Source organism: Nerophis ophidion, linkage group LG21 (genome assembly GCF_033978795.1).
Source record: "Nerophis ophidion isolate RoL-2023_Sa linkage group LG21, RoL_Noph_v1.0, whole genome shotgun sequence".
NCBI lineage: Eukaryota > Metazoa > Chordata > Actinopteri > Syngnathiformes > Syngnathidae > Nerophis > Nerophis ophidion.
The window spans coordinates 23,596,560-23,608,669 of NC_084631.1; the positions used below are offsets into that span (position 1 = coordinate 23,596,560).

The 12,110-nt window shown below is 40.2% G+C and overlaps 1 protein-coding gene across 1 annotated transcript; it reads left to right on the forward strand.

Annotated features, from left to right (window-relative positions):
* The first annotated feature begins 1,017 nt into the window (after positions 1 to 1,017).
* LOC133539902 (zinc finger protein 664-like) lies at positions 1,018 to 11,233 on the forward strand. Its single transcript, XM_061882218.1, has 2 exons — positions 1,018 to 1,288; positions 8,819 to 11,233. The coding sequence occupies exon 2, from the start codon at positions 8,869 to 8,871 to the stop codon at positions 10,237 to 10,239; it is 1,371 nt and encodes a 456-aa protein (XP_061738202.1). The 5' UTR covers positions 1,018 to 1,288; positions 8,819 to 8,868; the 3' UTR covers positions 10,240 to 11,233.
* The last annotated feature ends 877 nt before the right edge of the window (positions 11,234 to 12,110 follow it).

The window sequence follows — 12,110 nt, forward strand, 5'->3', positions numbered from 1 at the left end:
GTTTTCATCCTTATAATCCTAAAAATAAAAAACTAATATTAAATCTGTGTTCTTGTCTCTCATAATGATTGTAAATAATGGGCAAAATTCCAAAAAAGTGCAGAGGGAAGGGACGTTGAATCGTATATTTGAAGGTCGTTGCAGTGTTAAGACACTAGATGTCAGTATTGTAAAAGCTATAGAACACTACAGAGCCTATTTTTGGGGCGCTTCAAGTTAAAATGGAAGATCTGAACAGTTCCTCTGCCGACAAGATGTGCCAACTGTCAAATATATAAATATAAAGCAATAATGTGTTAAGCAACAGTTTGGAAGGTGTGGAGGAGAACGCAAATATGGAGTTATATTACATAGTAATAACAATAATAATCATAGTATGTTATTCGGCAGCTTATGGGTTGTGTATGGCCAGGAAACAAGAATCAAAAATTTATCAAATCAAAGCAGAGTGAAATATTGCTTATGCCGATGTAGTTTAAAATGTACAATCAGGAAAATGTATCAGTGGAAAGTAATGAGAAGATCAGCAATCGGCGATTTCAATGATAACCACGGACAAAAAGGTAATATTCTTCCATATGCAAGCAAAAAAAAGACGGGAAAAAAAAGATTATTGTGTCAAAGCTGTAGCAAAATTGTTGGATTTGAAAGATGTATAATTTGGCAAAAGTGCAGGGGGAATTACAGAAGGCAGTGGTGACGATCCATCCATCCATTTTCTACGGCTTATTGCCTTTTGGGGTCGCGGGGGGCGCTGGTGCCTAACTCAGCCACAATCGGGCGGAAGGCGGCGTACACCCTGGACAAGTCGCCAGGGCCAACACAGATAGACGAGGACAAGTCAAAATTGCACCTCATAAATAGATTATTTTTTCCTGACATGGGAGAGTCATTTGGACTAAAATAAATATTAAAATCGTGGCAGTAATGTACCCGGAGTTGGTTTACCAACCGCCCAAAAAAAAGAAATAGGAAGTATGCAAATATAGTTCAGTAAAAGAAAATTTGACAGGAAGTAGCTTGGTCCTTGCGCATGCGTAAAGCGTGTGTCGTCCAGTACCAACCGTGTTCTGAAACGTAACATAACAATGTTGTCTGTGTTGATTCTTTATTTGAACATTTGTACTTATTCGTCCATCGTTTGAAAAACTAGACGTCATTAATTGTTGGTGTCAGGACTAACTCAACTCGCAGAAGCGTCTCAGACTTAGCTTGCTAGTTAGCTTAGCTCGCTAGCTGCTAACAAAGAGACAGCGATCGACAACACATCGCCAAGCAGAGATCAAGTGTGAGTATAAAGTGTTGTGATTGTGTGAACATGTGTAAAATAGCAATAATGTGCAGTGTTGTCTATGAATGTTGTCATTCATCCAGGTCATTGTCATCTCTCGGCATTCAGTCGATCGCAACTGGACTGTTTGGTTTATCTTAACCTTCCTCTTGTGTTCGATTTCTGTTACCATCTCTTATGTTATTGGTTTCGACCCATGTCTTAAATCAGCTGAAAAATACACTAAAAACAATTATCCATCCATATATTCTACCGCTTATTCCCTTTTGGGGTCGCGGGGGGCGCTGGCGCCTATCTAAGCTACAATCGGGCGGAAGGCGGTATATACCCTGGACAAGTCGCCACATTATCGAAAACTAAAAACAATTATCTATCATCCAGTTTGTTTCTCATCTCTTGGTTACCTTTGTAGGCTTCCTTATCCATGAAAAAGTTGGTTGTAATATTTTTTTGTGTGAGCCATTGGGCTTTTTTTTGTCAGTATACGCCTCGATTTCAATTTAAAAAATGGTAAAATGAACCTCAAGAGAATCGTGTGAATAAATAAAAGGTTGTTGTGTTACCTGACTGTTACTGAGGGGTATTAGAAGACATCTCTTAAATGCCTACTGAAATGAGATGTTCTTATTTAAACGGGGATAGCAGGTCCATTCTATGTGTCATACTTGATAATTTCGCAATATTGCCATATTTTTCTGAAATGATTTAGTAGAGAACATCGACGATAAAGTTCGCAACTTTAGGTCGCTAATAAAAGAGCCTTGCCTTTACCAGAAGTAGCAGACGATGTGCACGTGACGTCACTGGTTGTAGGGCTCCTCACATCCTCACATTGTTTACAATCATAGCCAGCAGCAGGTAGAGCTATTCGGCCCGAGAAAGCGACAATTTCCCCATTAATTTGAGCGAGGATGAAAGATTTGTGGATGAGGTAGTTTAGAGTGAAGGACTAGGGAAAAAAAAAAGTCGATTGCAGTGACAGCTATTCAGATGTTATTAGACACATTTCCTAGGATAATTCTGGAAAATCCCTTATCTGCCTATTTTGTTGCTAGTGTTTTAGTGAGTTAAATAGTACCTTAAAGTCGGAGGGGTGTGGCCACGAGTGTTTTGACGCCAGAGTCTCTGAGAGAAGTCACGGCAGCTGCAGGAGGTGGCTGGCTCCGCTGATCTCCGGTAAGAGGGGACTTATTTCCACAATTTTCTCACCGAAAACTGCCGGTTGACATGAAGTCAGATCCATGTTTGCTTGACTGCTCTGATCCATAGTAAAGCTTCACCTCCGGGAATTTTAAACAAGGAAACACCGTGTGTTTGTGTGGCTAAAGGCTAAAGCTTCCCACCTCCATCTTTCTACTTTGACTTCTCCATTATTAATTGAACACAATGCAAAAGATTCAGCAACACAGATGTCCAAAATACTGTGTAATTACGCGATGAAAAGAGACGACTTTTAGCCGTAAGTGGTGCTGGGCTAATATGTCCCCTCCAACTAATAACGTCACAAACACGCGTCTTCATCGCGTCATCATTCCGCGACATTTTCAAAAAGAAACTCCTCGGGAAATTTAAAATTGTAATTTAGTAAACTAAACCGGCCGTATTGGCATGTGTTGCAATGTTAATATTTCATCATTGATGTATAAACTATCAGACTGTGTGGTCGGTAGTAGTGGGTTTCAGTAGGCCTTTAAATAAATGTATGTCTTTTTTCATTTTAATAATTTTATACTGAATTGACCTCTCATGTATTTTTACTGGATAACAATGTAAAAGGAGAATCCCCTAAAGCTCACATCAATCAATCAATCAATCAATCAATCAATGTTTATTTATACAGCCCTAAATCACAAATGTCTCAAAGGACTGTACAAACCACTACGACTACGACATCATCGGAAGAACCCACAGAAGGGCAAGGAAAACTCACACCCAGTGGGCAAGGAGAACTCACACCCAGTGGGACGCAAGTGAAAATGATGACTATGAGAACCTTGGAGAGGACCTCATATGTAGGCAACCCCCCACCCCCCCCCCCCCCCACCCTCTAGGGGACCGAAAGCAATGGATGTGGAGCGGGTCTAACATGATACTGTGAAAGTTCAATCCATAGTGGCTCCAACACAGCCGCGAGAGTTCAGTTCAAAGCGGATCCAAGACAGCAGCGAGGGTCCCCGTCCACAGGAAACCGCCCCAAGCGGAGTCGGATCAGCATCGTAGAGATGTCCCCAACCGATACACAGGCAAGCGGTCCATCCTGGGTCCCGAAGAGCGGTCCATCCTGGGTCCAGACTCTGGACAGCCAGTACTTCATCCATGGTCATCGGACCGGAATCCCTTCACAAGGGAGGGGGGGACAGAGGAGAAAAAGAAAAGAAGCGGCAGATCAACTGGTCTAAAAAGGAGGTCTATTTAAAGGCTAGAGTATACAAATTAGTTTTAAGGTGAGACTTAAATGCTACATGATTGGGAGAGGACCTAGCTGTCAGTGTGTTCAGTTCTGGTTCTAATTATTGCTCGATAATCCTATTTTTCTAACTGGGTCGAAACCGACCCTAACAACACTAAGATCATAATTTCAATCAGAACAAAAAAAAAAATTGTTGTGTTGACAAAGTCAAAAAGCCTTGATGCAAAAAAATTAATTTATGTGGTTCTTTTATGCATTTGAACACTAAAACGGGTTGGTGCCGACCCTAACACAAGACGAAGGTTAAAAGACGTTTGGCTGCTCATCCAATTAGACTTCATAAATTTATGCTCATAGATTGGTCAGATTTAGTCAAGCGGTGGGTGCCAAAACCGCAAATATTTATACTCCTCAACCAAGAAGGTGTGCCTGGGCAAGGATAGTTTCGCCCTAACGTAGTGAAGAAAAAAACAACTGTTGAGATGCAAGCGAGCAATCCTAACGGTCAAAGAGAACGACAATAGTTGAAGAGTAGTTTCCCTTTATTAGCATTGAGGTATTGTGTGGCAGAACGATTGCTGTGGATCGACCACTACCAGTCCAAAATAAATGGCACAAATGGCATTCTGGTTACCTTCTTTGACCAGAATTTTTGTAACTCCTCTTATTTGTTGGAGACTAAATTGCAGAGTCTTTAGGAATGGTTGAAAGGACGGTGTTGTATGTGAGAGACAGGTGGTGTCGCAAACCACCTCCTCTGTTTAGGGATGGTTTTTCAACCTTTACATAGAGGGTTTCCCTCACTCCTTTTTGACAACATCCATCATCCCTGTCTAGAATCTGTAAATTTTTGTTCTCAATGAAGTGCTGCTTCTCCTTGAGGTGCAGGTAGACAGCTGAGTCTTGGCCTGAAGAGTTTGCCCGTCTATGCAGGGCCATGCGTCGCCATAGTCGTTGTTTTGTTTTGTTAATGATGAATCAGTGAATTCATCATTACACAGGATAGCATACACTAGGTATTTCTTTGTGGGTGTGGGGTGTCCGGTCTTTAAGATGCACCAGTCTCTGTCTCAGGGTGTTGCCTGCTTTGAAGTGTCCTGGGATGTTGTTGTTGGTTAAATATTATTGTGAGTTTTTCAGATAGATAGATGGATAGGAAAATTTAAATTCCAGCAGCAGTGTACAGAATTTAAATCATAATCAAAAAGTAAATAATGTGGGTTGAATAAAAATATAGATGGATGGATGCATATGTAGACCTGATACATATGGAATGACAATATTTTTGCATCTGTTACCTTTTTCCTCCTCATCCGCTCTGTTCTTTTTATTTCTGAATCGAGATACACTTTTCACAAACCACCAGCTGGGGTAACCACATGTTTTGAGGGCTTCCCTCAAATGCCTATATGCTATTTCTCTTTGGCCTGTGGACTGGTAGGGACATTAGCTGCTCTGCGTTGTAGGGTTCTGATAACGCCCAGTTTGCGTTCCAGTGAGTGGTCTAAGTCAAAAAGTAGATAATCGGTATGTGTGGGTTTTCGGTAAACCCCAACATGGAGGCCCCGATATCTCCAATGTAGACATCATAGTCCAAAAAAGGCAACTTTCTGTCTTTGACATCCTCATGTGTGAACTTGATGGTTTTGTCCACTGAGTTCATGTGCTCGGTGAAGGCATGCACTTCTTGGTTTCTGATTTTCACCCATGAGTCATCCACATATATGTACCAATGACTTGGTACTGTTCCCTGAAAAGAGCTCAGAACCCTCTTTTCCATGTCCTCCGTGTAAAGGTTTGCCACTATTGGGTATACAGGTGATCCCATGGCACAACCATGTTTCTGTCGGTAAAACGTTCCCTTGAATTGAAAGTATGTAGTGTTAAGGCAAGGTTTAGGGTGAGAGGATTAGGGTTAACCCTCCTAACTGTTCACAATAGTAATGTAGTGTGGCACTTCTGGTTTGTCTGCGCTAACAAAATTAAGGTTTCAAAGAATTACCTTACACAAGCATAATTTAATTAAAGCACTTATTGGTATATTTACACAAGAATTATCCTTTGACCTAAAATACTGCTCAAAATTGTCCAAAGATGTATTGCACCAACAATTAGATAGATAGATAGATAGTACCTAATTGATTCCTTCAGGAGAGTTCCTTCAGGAAAATTAAAATGTGAGGATGATTGTATTTACTGTAATTAACAAACATTTTATCAAATTGCATTTGACCCAATAAGCACACAATCTATGGTGGTAAAATATGTTTAAAAGTTAAAAAATGAAAAACGAAACGGAAAAAAAGAATTTGATTGTTTTTTTATTCATATAGCATTTGCATTAGCACAAACCACCCACATATATGCTGTTGTAAAAGAACTTCACTGGCTGCCAGTGTCCTATAGTATCAAGTTTACAAATCTGGTTCAACTTCAAGTGTTATGATCCGCCACCCAGATCATATATAGTTTTGGGTTTTGAGTCTCTTGTGTTTGTTGTTTATTGTTTGAGTCTTCCGATTCTTAGTTTGTGCATTTCCTTGTTGGTTGTTGTCACCATGGTTTCTGTTTGGACCCACCGGCTGTGGTTTGCAAACCTGCTTTTCATTAGAGACTTTTTTTAACCGGCCTGTTTCATTAACTCGTCCTGGTCTCGTCAAGTTTTGCTACACACTATCGATGACTTCGTGGACTCCCCTCTATGGTAACCTAACTGTTTTGGACTTGCTAATTTTCCCGTTTAGCTCGCTGTTTTTCCTAGCTCACACGCTAGCTCCTTGTTTTGCCAGTTTGTGCCTCGAGCAAGAGCTCTTTGTTTGCCTTTTTGCATTAGCACCAGTGTTTTTTTTCTGAGCCCGTTTTGAATTTTAATAAATCATTATTTCTTGAAAGAAGCACCATTTGCATCACAATGCCACGAAGACGCCACATCAAGCCTTCAGAGACTTGTATGGTCAGGCTCCCTCTTACATCAGTGATCTGATCCAACCTTATACCACAACTCTTGAGGTCTGTGGATTAATGTTTTTGTGATAGTCGCTTGCTGTCGTCGTGCGGATTCCATGGACCACTCAGGAAGGACATGGTCGTCGAGCACCGGTTTGACTCTATATTTTTCAGTAAGTTTTTCTGCAGCTCGGATCGCTCTTTCAGCTCCTCTCCGCTGCTCGCTCCTCGGTCGCTCTTTTAGCCGGCTGCGTCGTCTCTCTCGTGTGCTGATCTCTGTTGCTCTCGTTTCTCCTGCACTGCTGCATCTGCTGCGGACACTCTACCTCCCTCCTTCATCTTTCCTCCTTCTCCCCTTTTATACTCTGCGAGGAGATACATAGATTGTGAGCTGATGTGTGTGTCACGCACCTGATTTGGATTGCGGCGGCGTTGCTTCCAGCACGCCCCGCCTCTCCGTTCCGCCACATTCTCCGCCTCCTTGCCGCCATCTTGAGCAGGGCTACAGCGTGCCCTGCCCTGCCCCGCCGTCGGCCCGTCGGCTCTGCCTCTCCACAGTTTTAAATTGGGTTTTTGTTTGTTTAAATTGGCCTTCTGTAATGTGTGTATTTTCTATTTTAACTGTGTTGCGAATCACACTGTGGCTTTTTGTCTATGAAAGGTGCTATATAAATGTTACTTACTTCATACTTACTTTCTTTGTCAGTTACACATTTCTGGAAAAATAGCTGTTATGTAAATTACAAATCTTCACTATCTTTATTGTTAAAATTGCAAAGCAAAGATCTGCTAATGTGTTTACATGATCCAAGTTCTTCTAAAAAACAGGAAAAGTCTAGTGTTTTAGGTAGTTGCTGTAAAAATGTTGTAGCCCAAGTTTTAACCTGAACACTAGGGGTGGTGTGGTATCATTTCACGGCCAGTTTATACCTAATGCACAGAATCTTGTCAGTAATAGCTCGCTTTAGCTCATGTTCCTTGGCCTGCAGTGTAATGTAAACACCAACCAGAATTAATGAAGTGAACTCACGGGATGGATAAAAAAGTATTGCTATAAATCTAAAAATATTCCGGCCCAGGAGATAAGTGCTTTTAGATCACCGTGACATCAGATCAGATTTTGCCACACTTTTTATTTCCAGGAAATACGTGTCTCGAGTCTCTCTGAAGAGTAGGAATCCTGCCATCTGCAGCACAGAGTCCAGAATCAGTTCACACAGTCATGTCTCCGTAAAATACAGAGCACAGGATGAAAAAAAAGTCCCTTATTTATCCCCACCAGTAGCTGAAGTTTGTTGAGTTAGTTCGCCAGTGAGCGCGCATTGGAGAGAAATTTACCTGGTAGAGCAGTGCGTGGTCGGCGCTGGCGGTGCGCACAGGCACTCCCACCCACCTCCCACTTCTGTGTCGTCGTCTCACAGCACCAAATAAAGGCAAGGGTACCTCTGAACGGGACATCCAACAATTCCACTTATTCTGTCAGAAAAGTGGAAATACGTCCCGTGGAGTTGTAGCTTATATTTATAAGCTCATCCTTTGTGACAAAGCTCCATAAATGTTGACATAAAACTGAGTTAACACACAAAAAGTAGAAAAAACACTCACACCGACACACAGTGGAGATTGTCCTCCGTGCCATCTCGATGTCCTGGTTTTATTATTAATTCTGTATGAAACCATATATTGGTTAACACTTTAGTATGGGGAACATATGAACCATTAATTAGTTGCTTATTAACATAGGGTTTTGGTCAAGGTTAGGGTTGGGTTTGGGGTTAGGGAAGACTCTTAGTTAATGGCTTACTGGTTGTATAATAAGGCCATGCAGAATAAGGCATTAATAAGTACTTAATAATGACTAATTAACAGTCAATATGTTACTAATTTGCATGTTAATAAGCAACTAATTAATGGTTCATATGTTCCCCATACTAAAGTATTACCATATACTGCAATATAGATTTCAGGCCATATCGCCCTTCCCTAGTAAAAAAGTATTTTCCACCATGGCTTGGTCTTCTTTTCCTTTGAATAATGCTGTAAAGAGCGGCGTGTTTGTTCCCCGGAGAGATTTCGGACCAGGTCATACAATAACTTATTTTTTTAGTACATGTGACTGACCAAAGGCGGACGTTTCTATAACATGTGTTGGTGTTTTTTGTGTCCGACAGACAACTGTGAAGAACATCTTCTCCCCGGGCTTCTGGAGTGAAGCTTCAAGATGGAGCGGGGAAAGCCTCAGCACTCCCACATTAAAATAGAGGACGAGGTGCCACAGACCCCTGACAACAAAAAAAAAGGAGAGCACCAACTGACCCCCCACATTAAGGAAGAAGACGAGGTGCCGCAGACCCCCAACCTTAAAAAGGAAGAAGAGGACCTACTGATTCCCCATGTTAAAGAGGAAGAAGATGTGCCAGAGACCCCGCACCTTACAAAGAAAGAGGAGGACCGACTGACGCCCCACATTAAAGAGGAAGATGAGGCACCGCAGCCCCTTCACATTAAAAAGGAGGAAGAGGAACACAGCATCAGTCAGGAGGAAGGGTATCTTGAATGGTTGGAGGAGTTCCCAGTGATTGGTGTGATTGTGAAGAGTGAAGATGATGAGGTCAAGGATGAAAGTGAGGAGAAGAGAGAGGTGGAGCCTCCAAGCAGCAGCTCAAATCAACACAGGACAACAGAAGCTGATGGAGACCACTGTGGAGGATCACAAGCAGACAAGCTCTTAGCTCCACTATCAGATAGTGACGACACAACGTCACACTCTCCTGACACTGATGATGAAGACTCTAAAGCTGATAAGACATGTCACACTGACAACACACGCTTTACATGTTCTCACTGTGACAAAACTTTTAAACACCACAGTTATCTGAAAGTACACATGAGAAAACACACTGGAGAAAAGCCTTACACCTGTTCAGTCTGTGGTAAAGGTTTTGTACAAAGTCAAAATCTAAAAGTACACATGAGAATACACACCGGAGAAAAACCATTTTCTTGTTCAATTTGCGGTAGATGTTTTGTAGCAAGTCAAAATCTGAAATTACACATGAGCGTGCACACTGGACAAAAACCTTTTACCTGTTCAATCTGTGGTAAAGGTTTTGTAACAAGTCAAAATTTGAAAGTACACATGAGAACACACACAGGAGAAAACCCTTTTACCTGTTCAATCTGTAGTAAAGGCTTTGTACAAAGCCAAGATTTGAAAGTACACATGAGAAAACACACCGGAGAAAAACCTTTTATCTGTTCGGTTTGTGGTAAAGGTTGTGTTACAAATCAAAGTTTAAAAGTACATACGAGAATACACACCGGAGAAAACCCTTTTACCTGTTCCATCTGTGGTAAAAGTTTTGTACAAAGTCAAAATTTGAAAGTACACATGAGAACGCACACTGGTGAAAAACCATATTCCTGTACAAGCTGCAACAAAAGCTTTTGCAGACAAAGAAACCTTGTAGTACACATGAGAACACACACAGGTGAGAAAGTGTTGAGTTGCAGTGTGTGTGATGAAAGATTCTCTTATAAGTACCAGTGTAAGAAACACAAGTGTGCTGGTAAGATAAGCAGCAGCAAATGAAACCAAGACTTTGATAACTTTGACTTTCTAACAACATAAACGCGTGACATGGTTGTTGGTGTGTTACACAATCTTGTTATTATGCGTCCACCATTTATAGATTAGATCTTTTCGTTTAGGTTTTTTTTTTTTAATTATTCAATAACATGCAACAACATGCAAAATTGTGTATTTAAAAAGCAGCAATTTGACTGAAAAGGTTGAGAAAAAACAGTAAACATTTTATCAAATGCATATTCATTTTGGCCCTAGTGTGTGAATGTGAGTGTGAATGTTGTCCGTCCATCTGTTGGCCCTGTGATGAGGTGGCGACTTGTCATGGTTGTACCCTTCCTTCCGCCCAAATGAAGCTGAGATAGGCTCCAGCACTCCCCGCAACCCAGAACGAGACAGGGGGTAGAAAATTGATGGATGGATAAATCACTTTTATACTAATTCAGAACAGTGTTTTATATACATTTTAGAAATAATGTATTATTATTTTTTCCTAATTGTAAATGATTCAATAGATGAACTATTTTGTATGAAATACATATATGTTTTACATGTGTTCATACCTTTGCTTTTGAGTACACATAAACCCCTCTTAGTTCGTATTTACTGGTTCACATTTGAAACATCTTCTGGACCACTTCTGGAAGCATATTATTATTTACTTCATACATCATTTGAGCAGTTGTGTTTTATACAAGATCATTTACTTTTGAAATGTGTGACTTTATAAATCAACTGTTAAGTCTTGATAATACATTATATTTATTATCATTCTTACTCTTTTGTATTATGAATACCGTTTTATGATTGTTTTATATGTATCTCCCTAGACCTTTATGTAATATGTAGGTGAGAGTAAATGGCAGAATTATTTGTGCAAGGTAAAGAAGGAGGATTTTGTTTTCAAGAATCTGCATTTGTGAATTAAAGCAATTACTGTCAAATGTTGTCAGGCAATGTAGCTTCACACACTCGAATAAAGACAGAACTTTAAACTTGACCAGATTCCACTCAATGTTTTATTTGTAGACAATTGTGGGGTTTGGGAATAAAGATGATATTGACAGAGGAAATGAGTTTGTTTAAGCAGTATGCAAATGAAACACCTGAAAGACAGAAAGTCAAATATGAATAAAAGTAATTAACATCAAGACTCTAAAGTAAAGTAACCTTTCATTCATCACAGGATTTAATTAAAAATTATGTCTAATATAGAGCAACATAACTTATTTCGTTATGCATTTTAACATAACATTTAATTAAATAAAATTACACGCATGCATTCAGAACTAAATATAGTGCATATAAAATCGAAACGTTTTTAACATACACATGTAACATTAGTGATGTTATTTAACTTTGTGTCAATATATATCATTGTCTATCACAGTGTTGTCAAAGTCAAGGCCCGTGGGCCGAATCTGGTCCGTGAATGAATTATCTGTGGCCCCCAGGATGATATTTGATTAGAATTAGAACAGGCCCACAGGCCACAACCACCTGCTGCTGTTTTGCACACACCTATAGTCCCATCAGTTTTTGGCGCTAGGAATTTTCAAAATGGGGTCCCAGGGGCCCCATCAAGTCATAAAAATATGATCTCACGGTAAATTTTTGGGGTCCCACTTTTTTGTAACCGTTTTGAAAACAAATGATAAAAATAAGCATTATCCTTTTACATCTCACATTATATATTGTGTTTGGGGAAAAAAGTTGTCATAAACATTAATTCATTAAAAACAATAATACAAAGGAAACATTTTTTCTATACATATGTAACTTTATTCAGTTATAAACATTCTGTTGCGAGCTCGTGTGGCTGCAATTGCAGTGACCCCAAGATGCAGGAACCAGGAGAGCAATGAGAAGGTAAGATG